This window comes from Passer domesticus, chromosome 4 (assembly GCF_036417665.1).
Source record: "Passer domesticus isolate bPasDom1 chromosome 4, bPasDom1.hap1, whole genome shotgun sequence".
NCBI lineage: Eukaryota > Metazoa > Chordata > Aves > Passeriformes > Passeridae > Passer > Passer domesticus.
The window spans coordinates 45,031,014-45,054,447 of record NC_087477.1 but is presented as its reverse complement, the minus strand read 5'-3'; the positions used below and the strand labels follow the sequence as shown (position 1 = coordinate 45,054,447).

The 23,434-nt window shown below is 37.3% G+C and overlaps 1 protein-coding gene and 1 long non-coding RNA gene across 5 annotated transcripts; one reads left to right on the top strand and one right to left on the bottom strand.

Annotated features, from left to right (window-relative positions):
- The first annotated feature begins 132 nt into the window (after positions 1 to 132).
- Positions 133 to 11,283, top strand: LOC135299120 (uncharacterized). 2 transcript variants are annotated; one of them, XR_010361172.1, is made up of 5 exons: positions 133 to 767; positions 1,256 to 1,337; positions 4,632 to 4,722; positions 5,483 to 5,579; positions 8,444 to 11,283. It is a non-coding gene; the product is annotated as an uncharacterized LOC135299120 (long non-coding RNA). The 2 variants fall into 2 exon arrangements; XR_010361171.1 differs by having other exon boundaries at positions 4,632 to 5,579.
- TMA16 (translation machinery associated 16 homolog) lies at positions 4,938 to 21,022 on the bottom strand. Of its 3 annotated transcripts, none has more exons than XM_064417599.1 (7): positions 20,588 to 21,022; positions 19,434 to 19,546; positions 12,778 to 12,815; positions 11,887 to 11,971; positions 11,281 to 11,429; positions 6,541 to 6,583; positions 4,938 to 5,177 (listed from the first exon to the last, which is right to left on the bottom strand). In XM_064417599.1, the coding sequence occupies exons 1-7, from the start codon at positions 20,948 to 20,950 to the stop codon at positions 5,009 to 5,011; spliced, it is 960 nt and encodes a 319-aa protein (XP_064273669.1). In that variant the 5' UTR covers positions 20,951 to 21,022; the 3' UTR covers positions 4,938 to 5,008. The 3 variants fall into 3 exon arrangements, with proteins under 3 accessions (XP_064273669.1, XP_064273671.1, XP_064273670.1); XM_064417601.1 differs by having other exon boundaries at positions 20,644 to 20,776; XM_064417600.1 differs by lacking the exon at positions 20,588 to 21,022 and adding an exon at positions 20,332 to 20,548.
- Positions 21,023 to 23,434: the final 2,412 nt, after the last annotated feature.

The following is a 23,434-nucleotide window of genomic DNA, read 5'->3' as shown; positions in this document are numbered from 1 at the left end:
GGTTACCTAGAGCATCACATGCTGAACATGTATTGGCAAGACTACACCCTTGCAAGAAAGGTGAACAATATAACTCAGTTGCTGACTTAATACTGATAAAAAAAATCTGCTAAGATGCAAGGGGCTACTTCTGGGTACCCCACCTTGGCAGAATGCTCAGGAAAATACTTCATAGTACAAAAACACTTGAAAAGACTTACAGTTGCTTAACTTGCAGGCTTTAACCCTATAAAGAAGCCTAGAAAGCAACTGGTTTTGCATCCACAGAACAATGGACCAGTACTGGGTTTCATCTCCAGGGAGGTAAGAGGATGAAAGCTTCCTAAGGAAGCAGTGCCTTTGTAGAAACTGTTACAGTGATTTTGGAATGTCCAATACATAAAAGCTTTAAATATGGACTGGACAGTTAAACACTTCAAAGCTAATCCCAGCTCACATTGTCAGCATGGATCCTGTTCCTTTTTGTATTATTTTATACTTTGATTTAGTGAGGTTTTCTCCTTTTTGAAAACTCTGATGACTTTTTTAATGAAAAGGAATATTGCATGTTTGCATTATAAAAAAAGCCTGTGCGTTTTGTGAAGCAAAGAAAAAACAAAGAAAATCTCTTACCTTGACTTAAGACAGAATGTTCCAACCAGGGTCCAAATTTAGTTTTCTACAGATCCACCTACACCAGATCTTTCTGGTAGATGGTCAGCTGAGGAGACAGCAAGCTAAGTTTCAAAATACCACAGTTCTAGCTGGAATCATATGGCTGGTGATTGGTAAGAATATATGTTCAAAACACAGAAGTAACGTAATAACAAATTTCATTCTGTACATCCATGGCTAGCCACTTGTTCCTTTACTTAAAGCTGCCCTAACTAGCTCACTATGTAAATCCAAATGGATTCACAAATCCTTGCAAGATACAGAAGAAACAGCATAAACAAAGTTACAGTAATGAAGATATATTAATTTCCATTTATTAGCATATGGAAAATATTATATTTCATTAAAAAGTGTGGATGAGATTTTTTGAGCACTTCATATCTTAGCAATTGGCATCACTCCTTTATCAGTTTTCAAATCAGCATGGTACTGTGTTTGTTAATTGGGTTAACTTGAATAAGAACTGATATTAGTAGGATGCTTCCATTTTTATTTAGCAATATTGTTATTGCTCAATTTATTATTTAGCAATTCTGTTTTTAAAGTAATGCTGTCATTTTAGTCTAATAACTTGATTAGTTTTATTTTTTCTTTGTAACAGGTAACTAGTTACATATTAAACCCTCCAATTTAATAAAAGGGGCCAGCCAAGGCTTAGGGAACTTGATTACAGCACCATTATGGTAAGTGTCTCACCATCAGCTTATTTTCATTAGAGGAACTCTGCACAGGACCTTGGCAGGTGATCTTAAGACAACAGCTTAAACTGCAGAGCATAAATCCTAACACCTCATTATCAAAGTCTCTGACCTTCATGAAATTTACTTCTTTTGGAGAAGTCTGGAAATCAACTACAATGAATTTTTGCTCTTAAAAGAGCTAGAACGACAATTTATGCATTGTATCATGCTGAGACTGACCAAACAAGCCAATCTGATATAATTCTGCACTGCAAGCATTTTCTTGCCCTTTATTAGAAAACTAACTTGGAAGGTTCCTTAAGTAGAGAACTTTTTCTGCTGAGAAAGATTTTTTTTTTTTTTTTTTTTTTTTTGTACTACCCCTTTTGTATCTGCCAGGTGTGTAGCAAACCCCAGTTTTAAAAACAGTTAAACCCCAGTATACACATTTTTGGTCCCAGACTTTATCCTCAAATATGGTAGTGTCATCACAGAGATGAGTAAATATGTTACTGTATTGAAAGACAAACAAACATCATTATACTCTATAAGTAGATCTCCTTACAAATGGATTAATTTGTTTCCGATACTAAGGAATTGTAAATTAATTTACATTTACTGTATACAAGCAGCTTTGAGAATGTCAGCATCTTCTGTTTGGCTTTGGTTTTTCATTTTTTTAAATCACATTTGCTTTGTTTACATGAAAGAAAAAAAAAAATCATCACTTCTACCGGACTTAAAATCAGCTGGTTCTTTCCAGCTGAGACCATCAATAGGGTATGTTTCAAAACTAACAAGTCAGCTGCTACTGAAAGTCTGAGTGTAATTCAGCCAGTTCCTTAGAGAAGGTTCCTTACCTCTCCAATGCTGGATGAAGTAAAAGTACAACGTAGTAAGAAGATTGTAACAAACTGGAAAGTACACTAAAAAACCCTGAAGTTCTTATATGAAAGTGACTTTATGTGTAAAAATATTACTTTTTTGTTTGAAATGTTGTATCTTTGAGCCATGGTAATTAATGAAATAATAATCTTAACTATTACAGCTTTTAGTTGAAAACTAAAAAAAATACAGGAACACTGCAATATAGTACTTTGCAAATTAGAATGAAAGAAATCTTCCCTAAAATTAATCCTTTACCAGAAAAAATGCCCTGTAAATTACAGAGAATGTGAACAGAGGATTTAGCATTAAAATGTTAAATCCTTGGCTACAAAAGAACAATTTCAAGGTATTCTCCACAGCAAGTTTGTAAGAACAGAGAACATCACATAATTATTTCTCATTTCCACTGTTACCAGCATCTACTCTGTAAATTTTAAAGAAATAGAATAACAATTCAGAACTCCTGAGAGCATTAGTCTTTTTTTCTCCTGTAGGAAAGAAACTCATTAACATACAACAGTCTAACAACTGGTTATAAAACATTACTGGATGATGAAATTAACTGAATAGATTCCAGCAGCTTGTCTCAGTAACACATGAGGCAAAAAACTCTCTCCACATCCCCCCACCACCTCCATTCCAGGCCTGTCAGGACAAAAAACTCTCAGCACAAAACCCATAAATAAATAAATAAGTGACTTTGGGGGTTTTTGTTGTTGTTTTCCCCACTGCCAAAACTCATTTGATAAACTGGTCTTGCACATCATAAGTTTAAGCCTAGATTATTTTAAATTCAAGTATGAATACCTGACAGCTACATATGATTTTTCTGATAATTCAGTGTAAAAAGTTCACATATAGACACTGTTCTTTTTTCATTACTTGTGCAGTTTAACAAGACAGTTTAAAAGCCAGCTAAACAAGCAATAATGATATGGACTTCAAGGAAGAAAATTCAAAAAGTCAGTAAGATCTGATCTATAATCATGTTGTAGTCTGAATGAAAAATGTTTAAAAAACACTTAATTTCACACATTAAACAGATTTTTATAACATCTTATTACTGAATTGTTTCAAGGAATATAGAACATCTCATCCTTCATAAGTGCATGACAATCTTTTTGAAGCACTCACCAGGATGTCAGCCTAATATACTGTAATTACTGTGACACCTCCCATTTACTGAGTTATCTGCTCATTTTCCTTCCATATTTTACACAGTGTCATGGGAAAGTGACTCAGTGTTTCTACTTGCAATTTCAAACCTCAGACTTTGTATACAAGCAAAACTTCAAAATTAATTTCCAAAAGGCAAAATCTGTCAAGGCACTGAAACAACCATATAGACAAGTTTAGTTCAATCCAATTATTCTGGCTCAGCTTCTACCAGTTTACCACCTCAAGTTTTATAAATCAAAACAAAATAAATTCCACCACACCGCTCAATTTAACAAAGATATAAAAATACCAAAGGCCTGCCATGAACTCCAGTACACTGATCTCTCAAACACAAAGCAGTGATGAGATAGCCTGGAGATGTGCCTGGTGTCAGAGGCCAAGACCTCTAGCCAGGTTTAAGACTTGCAGTCCATGTGAAGATGAATTACATTACCCAGCCATACTCCAGGTCTGCTAAAAGTTATTCAGGTTTCTTCTGTAGAATAATTTAAGGAGGACAGCTGTTAGCTCTATATAACCTACACAGATTGGTTTCCTACAACATGAAAGGATAGCACAAGCCTATTTGTAAAGAGGGAAGATTTAACATTCATCAGTAACTCTTGCTGCACAGCTATGAAAATACATACCTGGATGTCTGTAAAAGAATTCTAAGATACCCACATAACTATTTACTATGACAAAGACTTGACTGTTTAGCACACAGAAGTGTACTAGGGATCATGTACTAGAAAGATCATCCACCAGGAATAATAATTTCCACATAATTAACAGGCATTTGAGCTGTGACTACTGCCATGTGTACAAACAGTTCAGCTGAACTGTGACTTCTGTGCCCAGACAACTTAACATGCACTGAGATGTCTCACTTAACGCCTGCTGTGAAATTATCCCAAATTCTGCCCTTGCCCTTTTTCCTTCTTTTATTCATTTTACAGTTTTTAAAGTGATAATCTGCTAAGAACGTTCCTGAAAGACACATTTAACAGCATCTAAAGAGTTGCTTCACAAAGCAAGCCTACTATTGAAAAGTCCTGAGCAGCTTCAATTCAATTCTCAACAAAAGGGTTAGAGGAAAAATATGGACTAAGATATATTTAAAAACAGACTGCAGGGACTTTGATTGGCTTTTTATCTGAATTCTGTAATACAGATTGCTGAGGACAGTAATTCTTTCAAATTCTCTTGACAAAACATAAAATACTCAGTATCTTATTGAACCATTTCCAGATCTCTATGATCCTGACACAGATTCTCAAAGAAAAAGTACAAAGAGAAGAGTTCCTCATGTTTAACAGATGACTGCAATTACCACAAAAAGGTAAGGATTTCTGACCACCAAGTATTCCAGTCTGAATCTAGACAGAAAAGGTACTTAGCTAGTCAGGGGATTTCAAGACATAAACTTACATGGTTAAGGTTATAATTATTTCTTTATAGTAAAAAAATTTATTCAGTAATATTCAGCTTTATCCAGTAACCTTGTTTACTCTTCACTGTAGGTAAACAGATAATAAAAAAGGAACTAACAAAGCCTTTAGAAATATAGTTAAATTTTATTTTTGTTTCCAGTGAAAATTAAAATAGATTTCTTACAATTCCCTTCACTATTTCAGCTCTTGCATCAGCTGGTGCTCATCAGCGCCCACCTCTTCTTCATTCAAATCTTCTTTTGCTTCTGCATCTGTCACCTCAGGGTGACTGCAGGCAGCATCCCTAGCAGAGAGCTTTTTCATTTTGATGTTTGGCAGTTTCCTCAGATCACCATCCCATTCTCTTGAAGACAAAAAATAGGTAATGAAAACCAGTTAGCAATAGAAAGGAAGTAATGGCAGAGTTAATTCATATTTCCTCAGAAGATGCTAACTCAAGTGAGGCTGCTTTTCTAAGTAATTCTCTGTCCCACTGTGGCATGAATCAGCAACAAAGATTTCACCTGATTTTGTACACTACAGAAGCTGTCATTTCTCTGTGAAGAAAAAAGTACTTTCAGATGTGATATTCTGAAACAAAAATATATGATTCATTTAATTCCCACAGACTTATTGTACCCTCAGTTACTTTTGGCCACCTGCTTTTAGGTTTATCTTATTCAACTTGCAGTCTGGTAAGCAAGCGAAAATAAGGTCAGAAGAGTTTCTTCATCTGGATGCTTGATTTGCATATGTGACATCACATGTACGTAAGTCCCTGGTCATTTATGGTTAATGTTAACTTGTATGCCTGACTTCAAGAGAACATAAAGGCTTAGTAAACATTAATACACATGGTGAGTGTATTATTTCAAAAGGCTGCATGAAGGAAAACGGGTTGTTTTAAATATAAGTCAAACCCAGTACTCACTCAATAGAATGCTTTCTTGATTATAGTAAGTGCACTTTATGGATAATTTTTCTCAAGGGCAAAGACAGTATCTGCCAATAATAAGATATGTTTTTCCTTTACTTCTATCTGATGTCCCTGTTTAAGAAGTCAGTTGCAAATTTATAAATAGAGCAGTCTCTCTTTGGAATTTCTGGCTTTATTCCAACATCCTGTAAATATGACTTGTGGCTACATACCATCCCTGCAAGTCAGTGATATAGCATTCCTTGCAACATAAGCATTCCTGAGTTGTTGGGGTTTTTTATTCCTTTAAAGTATTTCACTTGATAGAGCTGTCAGCAAAAATGTTCACCCAATCTACTACCAGGACATACCAACATGCTGGCCCAAATGAGCCAGCAGCAAGTTTCAAAGCTCCCAGATCTTTTAACTGGATGCACGTTGTAAATTCATTTAAGATTTTCAGCTAGTATATACACACATACCAACTACTGCGAACAGCCCAAGTCAGAATTTTAGGTAAAATATTATTTAAGAATATTGAGCAAAAAAGCTACTTAAGTTACAGAAATGGAATTCTAACTGTCAAATCTATAATCCTCCAATGTTCTAATAACTGGCACAGGTGTTCAGCTTGTAACAACTAAGAAAGGCCAAAATAGCAGTGCCATACCTACTGTGCTCTTTCAAATGACAAATTCCTTGGCAGTTTTGCATAAGTTCCTTTTTTTTATGAGACTAGACATACAACAGGTGTGAACTTCAGAAACACTATTTTGCATAAGCAGATTATTAGAGATAACAAAAAACCTACCTGAAAAATTTAAGATGCTTTCTGTTCATAATGTCTGGGATTTCTAATAGGAAAGAAATTAAATTCTGTTAGATGTGTTACATTATTCAAGTGAGTCTCATTTCAAATGTGAGCTAAATGGCCTCTAACCAAAATGGCTACATGCCTCCTTTCCACTGCATTCAGACTATTCGAAAAGAAACCTACCATACATATATACAAATAATAAATAATAATAATACAAATAAATAAACCAATAATACATATCTATATTACCTTTGCTAGTAAAAAGGAAGGCAAATGTTTTGTATTGAGATCTGTAGAACAGACCGTTTTGCTTTTTTCCTTAAGAAGTAGCCAAAATCTTCCTACTAGAGAATAAATTATAAATTTAGGCAGATTTTACATAGGATGCCAACGCTGCTTTGCCTCCCTTCTGTGTCATTCTTTTCTTGGTCAGTCCTGCAGTGTTACAAGGAGCCTGTTTTTAAAATTATTACTAATTTATGGAAATTTATACCTTAGGAGCCTTGACATCTTCCCACTGTATAAAACACCTCATTACTGTCTATGAATTGTACAGATTTCACAGCCAGCAGGCTTCTCAACAAGACAGATATTTTCTACCTTTCTAACATTAAATCCACTTTATTTTAGCTCTTAAAATTGTGACAATTCAGCAACTTTTATACTGTCCTTGAAAACAGTTCTACTTTTGTTCACCTATCAATTTCTTCAAGTTTTACAGTAATAAATAAAATCATACTAATAAATAAAATCATACCGTAATAAATAAATTCATACTAAATAAAATCATACTGATTTTGCTACTACAAAACATAGCATGATGATACTTGTGCCATTTATCTTTGTGGCCATACAGTCCTAACTATTCAGAAGACCATTCCTTCCTTTCACACTTGGCTATGAAGTTACCAACTGAAGAACAATAATATATGTGAAATATTTTGGTAACAATTACAGTGATTTCTGCAGACTGCTCCTCAGTAAACAGATGAGGTGATACTGCTCACAGCTGAGCAAGGCAAGGCAAAGAAACATTTACCTAATGCTTCTTTGGTCTGCTGATTCTTTGGGTCCATGCCACAATCCATGCCAAATATCCATGCCACATTAGGTCCTTCCTTCCCAATAGAGCTTTGAAACAAAGCCATGGTTGCTCTTGCTTTCTTTGCAGTCTCTTGAGCTGCACTCATGGCAGCACAGTGCCAAACACTAGAACACCCCAGCTCCCAACAAGGCAAAGTAGTTCTTCCCTTCTCCCAGGTATTTTACAAGGAGCAATCAGTGCTACCCTGTTTGCCCCAGTAGTGCATGTAGTGATGTAAACAGTGAGTTTGGCAGAAGTGGCACCATGCTGAGATTTGTATTTTTCGCTTTGATAAAAGCACTGATTCAACATAGTTTAGTGTTCTTGTCAGACAAACCAGGACTACATGACAAGGCTTTCAAATTAAGCCCTTTCATTTGTTTTCCCTTTTCTGGGAAAACATTTAATGGGTTTAAGGTAAGCAGACCTTTTCCAAAGAGAATATTCTAACAGTTTTATCTAGCCTATCAAACAGGGCTCACCAACATCATGAGAAAGCAGGCATTCTGAGAGAAGATTCTGTGACAAATCAAGATTTGGCACAGAATTCATCTTTACTGCTTTGGCAGTGGCAAAATTTTTAAGCTACGGTTACATGTGTGTTTACAATATGTTACACAATATAAACTACTGAGTCGCAAGATTAATAGAGATGTGTGTAGAAATAAAGTAATTATATACTGCACAGTAACTGATTTTCTAAATTATGCTGGATCAGTAACACTTGTCTAACTCAGCTGCATCTCCTTAGCATGAACCAATGTCATGGTTTTTGCTGCTGCTTGTGAACTTCATTTGCTTTAAAATGTTCAGTCATAGGAGCATGTTTTTCTGAACAAAAGACAGAAGAAAATATAAGAGAACAAGAATATATGGAACAAGAATTAGTGGGAATGAAATGAAGACAGAATTTTGGGGAGTAGTTTATTGTCTGGCATTTCTAAGACAAAGTATTCAACAATTTTTGCGTTTAGCAAAACAGCAGTGAAAGAGGTAAGTAAACATTTTTTAATGTTTCTGACCTTTTCAGATAGTTTTACTTTTCTTTCTTTTGAGGATGAACAAACAGCCTGTTAAAAAGTATGAAACTGTAGATGCTCTTTAGGCAAAAAATTATTTGGTTATACAATAATGATCACTACAGAAAACAGCAACTAACGATTAGTACAGAAGTTACATTAGCAGATAAGTGGAAATGATACAGCTTTCATCCGAATTAAATTCATTTCCCTGTAATGTGAAGCCTGCAGAACTAATTAATAAAACTAGTGTATTTAGTTTTAAAAGCAACTTTCCCCCAAGATTAGTATTATGCATCTGACAGAACATGCAAGGTAATTAGAAGTGAATAATCAAAAATGGATGATGTTCGAATGAAATAATTATGATGCTTTTCCACTGAATGCATACTAACTCTGGGTTACAAATAAATAAATAAGTATCTAGCATTGCCTTTCAATAGCTTTGCTATAAACATGTAAGACCAGATTAAACAGAAAACCCAAATACACAAAAATGAAAACATGAGGAAGAAAACTGCAGTAAAACTAGTGTAGATATATTTTAAGGAGCAAGTGACAAGGAGCTGCTAAACCTCAACATCATCACTGATAATGTTCCCTGTATAGCTAGTTTCTCTAAAAAAAGACTAAAATTTACTGTATTTCGGGATGTCTACCACTTTTGTAAAAAATCCTTACATTGTGTAAAGGGCTAATTTTTCATTTACATACATCCTCGACAGGACAAGAGGAAATGCCCTCAAGCTACACACAGGGAAGGTTCATGTTGGATGTCAGGACAGATGTTTTTCACTTAAAGGGTGGTTAAGCATCAGAATGAGCTGCCCAAGGAAACGATGGAGGAATCAGCAGCCTGGAGAGTGTTCAAGAAATGACTGGATGTGGCATTTAGTGCTATGGTCTAGCTGACATGGTGGTGTTTGGTCAAAGGTTGGATTTAATGACCTTGGAAGGCTTTTCCAGCCTAACTGATCCTATGATATAAATAGATTACATCAAATTTTAGTAGACTTCCCTAAAGGAAAAGAATACATATTATGCAGTCTCTTCATAGCAAATGCACATGCATACAAGAAATAACTGAATTCAAGAACAGAAGGGGAAAAAACCCAACAAATCTAAGTCAGTTATAAAAGCTCCACTCACTAAAGCTTCTAGGATTAATAATGAGCTAGAGGCATAAAAGCACTGTTTCCAGCTGATTTCCATTTATGCCCAATCTCTAATTACAGTATTTAGTTGCTATAGTACTTAGCAGCAACTATTTTCTCTGAATGAACACTGTCCTAGACAGAGAGCAAAACCTGCAGCAGCTGTGATAACAAATAATGAATGAAAGTGTATTCAATATGTGAAGTTGCACTGTGCTCTCTGAATGCTTTACTTACTAATTCTATAATAACCTCAAATTTTGCCTACAATATTTCTAGCTTCTTCATTATTTTTATGTTGTGCTTGTGCTTTTGACATCTTTTTCTCTAGCTTTACTGCCTTTTCTGTCCGCTTTCCAAAAAGCAATAAAAACAAAAAGAACTAAAATTTAAAAGCAAAACCCAAAAAGAATACATTCTACAATTAAGCTAAAGACAATCAGAGAGTCGATTTTCCTATGACATTTTCCCCCTTCTTCTAAGACATCAAAGATGATGCATGAAGTCATACAGATATTCTTAAATTCCTCTGCTGGCTGCACTGGCAAATTTTAAAGTCATTAAATTTCTTGGTTTGTACAATACATATCAGGGTGTGCTGATTTTGGACAGGGTAGAGTTAATTTTTTTCACTACAGTTAGTACAGGGCTGCATTTTAGATTAGCTGGAAATGGTGTTGATGAAACCAGGATGTTTTCATTATTCCTGAGCTGGGCTTGCACAGGTAAGACTCTTTCTGCTTCTCACCCCAGCCCACCAGTGAGGAGGCTGAGGGTGCACAAGGAGCTGGGAGGGAACATAGCTGGAACAGCTCTGGGACCAGGGAATATGACACACAACCCAAACCTTGCTCTGCTTTGAATCCTAATTACAGAATACTGTAGATTTTTCATATTTTCCACAACATATTTTACTATTAGAAGGATCAATTATGTGTGGATTATACTTTAACATTAATGCCAAGTTAACCACTCAGCTTCAACCTGTACATTATTGGTTAAAGCAAAATACAAACACTTCACTGCTTATCTTGACTATCCCCAAACAACTCTTTGCTTCTTGTACTTTAATTATCTCTTTGTCTTTCTTATTTCACCAAACTATTGCTGCTTCCCTTCAACCTAGTTCCAGCCATCAAATTAAGGTCCAACCAGCTGTTGTTCAGAATTCAAAGCAGGTGCATTAAAAGCTCATTTAGTTTGAAAAATAGGTTATATATGCCTGCACTGACAAGACACTAGTAGCAAAGATGCCCAAAGGAAGGCAAAAGTAGAATGTATGAGTCAGATCTCCACCATGTTTTTTTCTCCTTTTCTTCACCATGGCCCTCCTCCCAAAAAACTGCAAGGCACAAGCACCTGGCACTTAGGTAGTTTCTTTAAAGAGAAAAATAAGGACAATGCTTAGATAGTTTGCTTAGATTCTGGCTTTGTGAGCAGGTGTGAGGACTGAATTCTTTATAACACTTTTACATACCTATTCCATAGCCCTCATAGAGTTGTCTTTCACGTTCTATTGTCTGCTTGATGACAGTTTCCCGTGAACCATGCTGTCTTCCTTGTCTGCCTTTAATACTGTTTTGTAATTCAATCTGCTCCAATTCAGCATTAAATCGACACATATAACTGAAAGAAATAAAATGCATATAAGCTTGATGCAGTCATATGAAATAATTGCAAAACAGAATTACTGTGATAAATTAGTTTACTAATTGTATTTATTTTCTTTATTTATTGGAGACTCAAGGAGTAAGTAGTATGAAATCTGAGTGTTCAGGTGTCACAGAATAACCCAACAAGCAAATTCATATGATTACTACTGTCTAAATCATTTAAAGTCCTCCACACACTACAAAACTAGGGATATACTTCAATAATTAAAAAACCCCCCAAACTACAAAATTAATTATTTGAATAATTCTAGTATGACTATATACATCTCTCAATATTTGTCACTGGCAACAAAATATCAACTACTTGATATTATAATTACGAATATATAAAAGTCCTCCTCTGAGTCATCATCACATTATTTTTAAAGACAAGTCAAGCTTTTTGATCTTGTTTTTAACACCAGTCTTACTTTTCAATTAGTTCACCAGCTTCCTTCTTTGTGTACTCGATTTTACTGGGATCAAGGTGACTTTGAAACCATTGCAGTTTTTCTCCTGCAAAAATAAACTTAATATTAATGGTTACACCACCACTGTAGCATCAATACATACTAAAGTTTCTCAAAGTTTTTAAATGCGCCCCCCCCCCCCCCATTTTTCAAGATTTTGAATGGCATCACAGACTCTGATACTGTGGGCACCAGGTATGAAGGCTGCTGTAATATAAACATTTCCACATCTTTTCAGATTTATTTTACACCTCCCTTACATGAAAAAAAAAAGATGTTAGGCTTGCTTTGTTTTACTGGAAATTAACTAAAATATCACTATATCAATTACTTAGGAAGAAAACTTAGAAAGGAGGAAAAAACAAATGCAGTGGCTGAGTAAGAGTTCTGATCATTACATCTGTTTTTAAACAGATTAAATTGAAAAGCTGCAGGATCAATCATATGGAAGAGAAAAATATTCCAGGTTGTGTCTCAAAGTTTTGAATTTACTTGCTAACACAATGTGTCTTTTAAGCTACATATATCATCTTCTTTTAACAAGCAGTTATAAAGAGCTTGGAGACCAAATACAATAAATATGTGTACAGATGTACAAAACACTCATTTAGTCTATATTGCCCTGCTGTTGTGTACACTGACTAAAGATGAGCTATGCTCAGCCCCAAATTCAATCCTGTATATATTAAGTGGCATATCAGGTATTTCAGTGTTTCAACACAGTCTATTTGAAGATTACAGAATCAGATCATAGAAGAAGAAGCTCTAACTGGACATCTAAAAAGTTGGTAAAACTTTGAATGTCTACTAAGAAACTGAATACTGTGCTCAGTAATAGAAGTTTCTGCTTACCAATAATACTTAAACGCAAAGCTTTGTCAGTCTTCAACCTAGCAGAGAAAAACCAGATGTGTTAGCCAGGAATGAGTACCATATAAACAATGACCTTAATTTTATTCTTAAAAAGTTCGGGTTTTTTTCAGTCATAATGAAAGTCAAGGTATAATTTCAAATAGAAATATTTGACAAATTCCAAATAATGTAAATATTTTTCTGTTTCACCCAAAAGATCTACTTTGTGGTAAAACTACTAGCTGAAATTTGTGCAGTTTACCTATTAAGCAAAAAAGTTTCTTGGAAGGAAAAAAGACACAACATTTTTCTCAGAGTGCAACAAAAGGAATTACACAAAAGAGCTGCATTGTCACAATTTTCTTAAGTATTCCTGATATTCTTCTGGTACGTTCAATGAGTTGGGAGACTTCACTGCACTGCATTCTAGCAAATCAAGCATGCAATGTGAAAAATAACATTCTGTTACCTTAAAACTTGTAATCATTAAAGCCTGTGCTTACTGAATAATAAGTTAATATGTTAAGAAACCAAAATTAACCACTTCATTCAAAAACTCCCCAACTCTGTCTCACAGTACTTTTAAGTCCACTGGAATCTCTAGCAGGATACTCAAAAGCCTTCTGTACATTACGAAATGTGAGTATACAGTTCTATTTGGGATTAATTTTCATCCTAATTAGCATTTCTCAAAGAAGAGGAGTTCTCTAGCAGGAAATCCTGTGCCTCATACTCTTTTGTCCTGAAGGTGTCAGATTCGATGTGCATCAAAGGATGTTGCAATGTTCCATTGTTTCCAGAAAGGAAAACAAGACATTATTGGGGTAAGTATGAAATTTTTCACTGGAAGAATATTCAGTGTATATATTCAAGGACCTTTGATAAAACTGACTTATTATTAAATAGGAAAATTGGTAATGGATTAAGAAATAATAAATGCTTAAATTGATAAAGAATAAGTAATGCTAAAATTAATCACAATTCAAAGCTATTGTGCTCCTTTATTAAATTCCTTTTACTCTGTAAAATTTAATGAGCATTTTAGAGCTACATGAAGTAACTCAGAGCACAGAAGTCTATTACCTACCACAAAAGTGGGATCAAAAGATAAACCCTTACTTTCCAGAGACAAACACACTTGTGTCACTTGTCCACAAACCTACATTATGAAATAATTATTCAATTTTTCAAGAAGTACTTAATCCTCTGAAGACTCTCTAAAAGCCATGTACAAGCAAATGCACAGCATATGTGAGCTGCTAAGAATTCCACTAACATATTATAGAAATTTTTACTTCTATGGATACCCCAGCATATGCAGAAGAAGCCTTCAATAAAAGCTGGGCAGGCTTTTATCCTCAGAGGACTTACAGCAGGGACCTTTGGATGGTAACAGCATCCAAGAAAAGGACACACACTTCCCTCAGTGGACTCCACACCAGTAATTCCTGCTGGGAGCCCTGCAAGGCAACACTGCCAGACGAGCCTGTCTGCAAAGCTTTGCCACAGAGAAAATGGCATGGCATCTAGGAAAGCTGCCTAAACAGGATCATTTCACACATCTACATTCTAAAACAGTACAAACTACCATTTGCACCTGCTGAGGACCACTAAGTCATTTATTTATCAAAGCAGCAAAGAACCACCATTTTCTTCTGGACAAAAAACCTTCAGTCTCTTGGTGCAAACAACTAATTTCAGTATGAGAAATAATGAATGATAGTCTTGGATGTTGCCTTATTGTACTTTTTATAAAAACCTCACCTCAGTGACTGCTAGAAGACAATAGCATTAGCCGGGAGGCTAATCAAATCAGGTGAGTCAAAGAAACTTCCTCTCCTCTCCTTCCACACAATGAGTGATAGCATTCGCTCGGGGAAGGGGAGGCAAGGCCAGGGACACAGCCTGGTGGCAGGCTGTTGTTTCTTGATGATTTTCTTCTTCACCCACCTTCCAGAAATCCTCTGCTTAGACGCTGATTATTAGTAAGAATGATTAGTTGTTTTCTTGATGCTTACTAGGTACTTTAAAGGTAAATTCTACACGTTCCTTCAGCGGCTCTTTATCTCAGATACTATATTCAACTGTTCTACTCTAAATACTAACAATGAATAAGTATTTTCCAAATCAAATTACAAACTCAGTATTTTTCCCCGATAATATCCACAAATAGAAATGCTATCTGTGGCTCTGAAAACGAAGATAGGCTTTTCAAAAGAAATAATTTTAAAAGCTAACAGTTTTTCAGTTCCTCATGAAAAATCTGCAATAGTATGTCACAAAGCACCACTGCCACAAGCAATGCAAGTAGAAGCACAGTGGGTCAAGAGAGATTATGAAGTTAAACAGGGGAAAACCTCGGAAAAAGAGCACATAGAGTTCTACCAGGAGACATTTTAAGATTGCTTACTCCCAAAGGGTTGCTTCATACCCCATCACTGTAAAAACTCCTTAGATGTCACATCTCAGAGCATGTCAGTATTAGACTGGATTATCTGTAATGAAAATGCACTGACTACTAAGAAATGTATCGTGCATGCACAATAGAAAGGGTCTATTTTGACTCAGGAGGGAAAAAACAGAAAAAAAAAACCTCACAGCTAGATTAGCTTTAGGTACCAAAACCAGATAGGTATTTTTACAGCTGTAGGAAAACATGGCTGGTGTTAGTATATCACTACTACAGAAGTTTCATTAATTTCCCACTATGGTCAGGTTTCCTAAAGTGTAGAAAAGTCAGTGTTCTACTACTGCCAGTGAAGCAGCGATTGCTGTCTCACAAAAACATCCACATAATCATTTAACAGAGCAAACAAGCTGCCTAAAGGAATAAGAATTCACATGTAAATTAAGAGAGAATAAACTGGTAGTAATACCCTGGAAGTTCTTGCTGCTCATTAGACCTTGAAGAGAATTGAGAGGAGATGGATGCAGGCAAGAAAAAGGTGTAATTGAAGTGAACAAGATGATTTAAGATTGTAGCCAATTTTCTAAAAGCAATTGGTCTGTCTCTCTTATTATGGTTAAGATTGGTCTTTTGTAGTGCAGACACAGTTTCTGGACAGTAAACTTATAACTGCTGTCATATTTCGTTACGAATGCTTGCAGTGAAGACTGGACAATGGAGCCCATAAAAGACTTCTGTGACTTAATGCAGAATTTCTCCCTCATTTTTCCCAATGCTGCATTTTAAATATTCAAATTCCTTGTGCATAATCTCTACCCTATTTTACTATTTCGTTTGGGCAAGATACTGCAATATGCATCTCATAACCTGATGCAATTTTCCTTTCTGTATAACATAAACAGGAGCATTCACAGTAGATATTTCCTTCCCTCCATCTTATAGGAAAGTTAATAAGTAAATAGAAGCCTAAACTGTCTCCAGTCCTGAATGCTGTCTCCAGACAAGCACCAAAGGAAAAAAACAAAACCCAGCCAAACCAAAACAAGCAAAACAAAATAAACAAACCACATTAACGCAAAAACATTGACTGATACTTCTATAAAAGATATTCTCACCCTCCAGTAACATACCATTCAAGGGTTTCCTACACCCTACACCTTTGTGTTAAGTACTAATCAACAGATAAAATTTATGTATGTTCAAAAACGTATTACCGCACAATTAAAGCATCCTCTGGCAAGGGAATCCACAGCTTAATAAAAACAGAACATATGACCTCTATGGACTTCCAACAGTCACTGAATACTCTAATCCAGTTTTTCCATTCTGCAGAAATGCACTAGTCTGTACAGAGATATTATCCCCTTCACTCACACCTAGTCAGATCACATTGAGAATTCCATTTCTAGTTTTGTGTCCTATTCATACTTCAGACAACTTCTACACAATCACAAGCATGGTAAGAAAAATGCCAGATTTGTGGACAGGACTAAGGAAGAAAATTCTGTAGAGATTACAAGGCAGCTTCTATTTACCACCAAATGATGTACTAACCTTCCACCAGAGAACAGGGCAGTCATTCAATAGAAGCAATTTGGAAAATTGTTTAAAGACATTTAATAGACCTGCAGAAGCAATGCAGAAGAATAAAACTGGTGTGAGCTATTTCTTTTTCCCAAGAGTGTAGGAGTGGAAAGCTTTCCTCCATTCACAGCATCAGAAATTTGTCTTGTCTTTTTTGAGAGCTATGCAAAATGAATCCAAGCCTCACCATTATATTACAGAAACTGAAAGCTAAGTAATTACAATAAAAAGTTCAACATGTATTTAATTCCCAATATTTAAAAAAAAATCCTGAGAATTTACCAAGCTGATAGTTTAGATAGAGATTCAAAAGAAATTGGAACTCTTAACAAGTCTTTTAAAAACACTAAGGGAAAAAAATCAACATTATTCATATCTTTCAAATTAAATTCCTCTTCAAGCCAAGACAATATAGAAAATAGAACACAGAGAATTGGAGGATGTTTTTAATGCAAGTGATTTGTAGAACACCACAACAAAAGTGATCTATCTACAAAGTACAGAATGTTAGTTTACTGTTCAGGCCCCAGAAGTGTAAAATGTAGAAATCTTATTTATAAGATATAAAGATACAAAATATGAGATCATTTTTCTATCACAATATGCTGTGGATGGTCAAAACTGACACACTATTCTTGGTGGAATGGCTTCCCTATGCAAAATGAAAGGTTACATCTTTTACAATCAGCCTAGATTGAAATAGCAAGGATAGGGCTTCTTCAAATACATCAAGTGACCAAAGGAAAACTAAGGCTGATGTAGAAATCTTACTGAATTGAGGAGGCAACAGAGGAGAGATGAGGCAGAAATACCCAACACCTTCTTTGCAAGGGCCTTCACTGCCAAGGGCAGCCCTCAGGAATCTCTGACCAGGGTTAAGAGATCTCAGAAGGGAAGACTTTCCCCTGGCCAAGGAGGATTGGGCTAGAGAACACCCAGGCAAGCAGGCAAGCTTGACATCCACAAAGCCATGGGCCCTGAGGGATGCATCCATAAGTGCCAAGGAAGCTGGCTGACACCATGGCTAAACTGCTCACAATTATCTTTGAAAGCTTGTGGAGATGAGGAGAGGAGGAAGAAAAGAAATGTCACCCTGGTCTTCCAAGATGGCAAGAAGAACCCAGGGAACTACTGGCCAGTCAGCCCCACCTAAATCACGGTAAAGGCAACAGAGCACCTCGTTCTGGAGGCCATCTCTATCCACATGCATGACAAGGAGGTGATCAGGAGCAGTCAGCATGGACTTACTAAAGGTAAGTCACGTTTGACCAACCTGATAGCCTTCTACGATGAAACAGCTGCCTAGATGGATGAGGGGAAAGCAATGGATATTGTCTATCTCAATTTCAGCAGGGCCCTTGAACTTTTTGCTCTTGCAAGAGGAAGAAAAAGTAGCACTCCAAACAGAAACATCAGCACTGTTGTCCATATCAGTATAACTCTAACCACACCAGACTGTCACTAAAAGCTTTGAGTGTGCCATGTCATAATGAATAACCAGTAAGTATTGCTCCCTCACTAAGTTTTCTTGTGCATGTTTTTCTGTAAGGTGAAGTCACGAATGCAAGCACTAGGAATCAAGTAAGATTAAGTAATCTTATGTGATTAAGAGCTGTGAGTGGTTTTTATGACACAAGGTGAAACAGCTAAGGGACAAAGTGGTCAATTTAGCAGTAGGGAAAATAATCTGCAATAAAAATTTACTATCAATAGTCAGAGAGCACAGAAAAAATATGGAACAGCAGGGAAAACCTCTCACACATTAAGAAACTGCCCAATCAACACTGGCTGCTTGTGAATTCTTGTAGCAGCCCTGCTGGAGGCTACATGACCCCACTGGGGCAGCAAAGGCCCCCCTTCCAGGGAAAGCAACAGTGCAACTGTGGTGCATAAGGTTGTACATCAATCCCAACAATAAAACTGCACAGTCTCTGGACCGGGAGTTTCCAATTTAACACCTTCAGACAAATGAGTATTTGGGCTCAGCTCACATGGTCCATCCAGACACTACAATTTATACAGCATTATATAGTTTATGTAGTGCTATACTATACTTAGACCAAAAATGCTTTAAGCTAGCTTTAGTAACTTCCTAAATAAACATATTTATGCATAACAACAAGCAAGCTGAAACAATGTAATTTAAAGGCCAGCCTTCACCAGCTGTCTTTTCCCTCTCTGGGAGGGGGAATTAAAACAAAGTGGCCATGGAACAGCACAAAACCACCAAAGAGGAGTTAACAGTTTTATTCAGAAGTCTGTCTTCTGCAGGAAGGTTTCTGGGTTTTCTTTTCTATTAAGTCAGCATTTCAGCAGAAGCAGCTAGGCCCTAAGCAGGATTCTTACTGAACTTGAAGTAAAGCCAAACTAGGTGACTCACCTTCATGTGAAATCACCAGCATTGTGCTATTCAGATTATGAAAGGCAAGAAATCTAACTTGTAAAAACACCTAAAGTAAAGCAGCAGAACTACACTTTGTATAAACTGATTTAATGCATGTAAACCTGTCACTTCACATGACCCAAGAGCAGTATTAAGTTATACAGGCCCTTCTGTTTTCTTGTGGTTATATCAGCACAACAGTCCATGTCCCCTACCACAAATAAAAAGTATAATTTGTGATGTTATTCTTTGATCTGCACAGAGGTTTTGCAGTCAACTTACTTTTCTTTCTTTTCTTGTTTGTGTACTTCCCTTGCAAGCTGTGCAGCTTTTCTGCTGTAGGGATGGATAACTTTTTTCTCTTGCTTCCCTCCTTGAGGTTTTCGTAACTTTGGCTGAAAAGACATCAAAGATACTATGCACTAACAAGGCTGAGTAAAACATCAAAGGGAAGACAGAGGCACACACCACGGTAAAGACTGAAAAGGTCATGCACTGATATCTAAGAAAGCCCTCAACTTTCAGTAGCATGTGATCAATTTCACCCACTTCAGTAACAAAATTACTTGAAGCCAGTACATGCTGTAACAAAACCACTAGAGCACAGGAAATGCTGTGTACATCTTACCTAGTGACTACTGTCAGAATAGCTGCTTCACAGAACTCTGCAGCTAGGAAACCAATATTAGCTCTCTGTACCTCTGCAAAAAAATGTCCCTATAAAAGCTCCTATCTCAGTTTCTGACACAAGCCTTATGTAATTTGAACAATATAATAAAAGCTATTTTCTTGTTCCTCTCCAGAGATCATTGGAATGCTTCACACCAGGGGGCAGCCAGAGGCTTTCCTTCTCCATCCCTTCATGCTGCACCGAGAGGGAATACCACTCAGGAATTTCCAAAGCATGGTAATACTACTCTATGTTATGCTACTTTCTGGTAAGAAAATGTTTGAACAGAACTGAATGGCTTTATAAAATAATGTGCTATTTAACTGCACCCAAAAGAAACGCCCTATAGCAATGCGGCTTTCCTGCATCACAATAAATGGCCATCAGTAAACGGGGCTATAGTACATCCAATTCTCTGCGACAGCATCAGCGCTCAGGGCTGCGAAAAACAGAGATGGTGTCAAAGACACAACTACTCTGAACACCTCGGGAAATCTCAGGAAATCCCACCTGCCCCAGAGGGGCACTCCGCCTCCCCCGCCCCGCGGCCGCCCTGCCGGGAAGGCCCATAGGGACGCGAACCCCCGGGAGGAACTGCAGCAGGTTTTATGTGCGAGGCCGGCTCACCGCCGGTATCGGTCCATAGGGCCGCCAGCGGGCTCGCCTCTCCAGGGACGCGGTGGGGCCGCTCCCGGAGGGAATGAAGGGGCAGGGAGCACCGCGTCCCCCGAAGCGCAGGCCGCGGGAGCCGCACCCGCACCCCTACCCCTACTCCTGTCGCCAATCCCAATCCCATCGCCATGCCCGGCCCAGCACACGCACCATGGCGAGCGAGCTCCTTCCGGCGCGCGGTGCAGCAGCCTGAGCGCTCCGCCGGCGCGGCGGCCGTGCCGCGGCTGCCCCGTTCCGCCGCACCGCTGCGCGGGCCGGGCCGGGGCTCGGCGCTCCCGGCGGGGCGGTGAAGGCGCGGCCTCACGGCACGGAGGGGCCAGGCCGGAATGAGACCTGATCGGGTGCTGGGTAATGTCTTGGCAGCAGCATGGTGATTGCTTTGGCAGCTGCAATTAATGGGGCTGCTGCTGCCCGTGAGGTTGAGATAAAAGAAAAAGTAGAAGTAGTCCAAGAACATGGTGATCCTTGTGATGGGGAAATCCCACAATTCTTCCCCATGCGAAGAAGGAGCCTTGCTGAGCTGAAGAAAATGGAACCAAGTCAATAAAAAAAGTTAAATTCGGTGTGAGGAAACCAGGCTTTCCCTTGGTAAGAGAAAGAAACAACCTCTGGAAAGTCCAAAATCAAAACTTAAAGTTGCCGGATAGTGTAGCTCTCAGACTCACAGACATCACCAAAACAGAAAAAAACCCACATTTCTGGCAGCAGTGCTCCTGTGACACCTCAGAGCAGCGCAGCACCGACACCACGGGCCTGTGGAAAAGCGCTTGTGACTGTTCAGCTGCATCTTTCGGTCTTAGAACTTCTTGCTCTTCAGATGCTGATAAATCTATTAAACCCATTAATGTATAAAGAAACATATTAATTTTAAAGGTCGTCCCTAAACAGCAAGGCCCGCAAGTCTTTATTAAATATATATATAAGGAGAGGGGGATTATCTAAAGCAAAGTCTTTATTCAGCTTATATTGGAACATTAGCTGTTTGTGCCCTTGCAATAAAACTGTTTCATAGGTTTACAGAACTGCTACAGATGGCAGTGACAGTAGCAATTTTGGATTTTAATCTAATAATTTAGGATGGAGCAGTCACAGACAGGAAACTGAGCATGGAATTTTAAATAGTCCAGTCGAGTAAATAGATTTAGAGTTATGCTGTCAGACAGCACAGGGATCATAGCAGCAAACTGGGGAATAGCTCTGTTATAATACTGTTCAAATCTGCTTGGGACCAGCAGCTCACATTTAACCAAGGGATGGTGAAGGAAGTCAGGCAATAAGGTAAAATGTCAATGAAAACAATTTAACTATGGGGCCCACTCATGAATACAAATGGAAGATGGAAAAAGTAATTTGTAGATTCTTTCTTCATTTGGATGAACAGCTTGGAGGCTTTAGAGCATGCATGCCTGGGAATGTCAGTAGGTATGGTCCTCCCATCAAAATTCCACAGAGAAACTCTATGGTGTCCATCTAGCTTTCATTTCACAGAGAAATGCTTGGTGGGGAGCAGATGTACAGCTGGCTTTACTTCTGAGCTGCAGGACATGGAGCTGGAAGGGGGGCAGAAGTTGGAGCTGGAAGGCACCCACAGTAAGTTTTTAATGGGAACTGTAAGAAAGAAACACAGACTCTGTAGACACTTAAATTTAATGGGCAGCTCCGAGGGGCCTTTCAGCTGGTCTTCTGCCACTGACTGTAAGGAGACCTCTGGGTGATGATGCATTTAATCTGATAACCTAGTTACAAACCAAAGTGTTCCACCTAAATGTGCATTGCTTTCTAGTCTGGTCTTGTTCTTTAAATAGTTTGTAATCTGAAATTTTTTTTTGTTTGCTTTTTAGTGTTTCACTGTCTCCATCTACAAAGGATCTTTTGCAAAATATCTTGACAGCTGTGTGGAGTAATTGCTGTGTAAGTTCTCATGTATTTATCATGTGGGGGAGGCAAAGGATACAGACACAAGAATGAAAATTTGGCATGTTAATAACTGGATCTCGATTTGCATTTTTTGTATTAATTTTACTGATGCCATTACAAATGCATTAATTAAAATAAAGGGATATCTGGCTGTGACAGTCTTTCTTACAGTGTTCAGTAAAAAACAATAATGTAGCAAAATAAAGTAGATTTGCCAAGTACAGTTTAATTCTTTCAACCTTGAACTGATTTGCTGTTAAATTCTAGTTACTATTAAATGTTATGTTAAATATTATAAAGCAGTGACTACAGTATGGTACTTAGGATACAATTCTAAGAAGGAGATATTATAATGACAATAGCATGTAGCAGCTTTTCAGAAATTCTGACATTTACATGTTGTGAATTAGACCAATTGGCATAAGATTTAGCCTGATTTCTGAATATTCTTAAAAATCTTATTTACAATGTTATAACTGCTTTAATAAGAATGGAATTTAAAATTGTGTTTAGCTTAGTTGTAATAAAATACAATTTTCTAGAGTTCAAGAGAATCAGCTAGAGGTTAAAGCAATTAACTGCTGCATTTAGAAACAAGAAAAAAAACAAGTAATGAGCAAGGAAAACTGTATCAGTGAGGGGACAGTGGACAGTCAGTCTCAGGATCTGCCAAAGTCTGAATGCTTTTGTAGTAGGGCTTTAGTGGAGAGACACATGTAGAGTTTCTTGAGTATATTACATGTTATCAATAAGACCTAGCAGTACTGTAGTAATAGAAAATTTCAGTTATGCTTGCAGTTGTGTGTATTTATTAAGCTAATATCTGTTAAATAGGTGATTTTTGCATGTGCTATTATCTTAATGAATAAAGGATATAGCTCCCTGGTTCATTTAATGTATATATGTTGCAAACTTCCTCATTAATTATACGTTCCTAGGAATTCTAGTCTCTTTCTACATATGCAGAGGTCAGATCTTCTAAGGTAGTGGTGGCATGAAGGAAACTGTGTTATTTAAATATAAA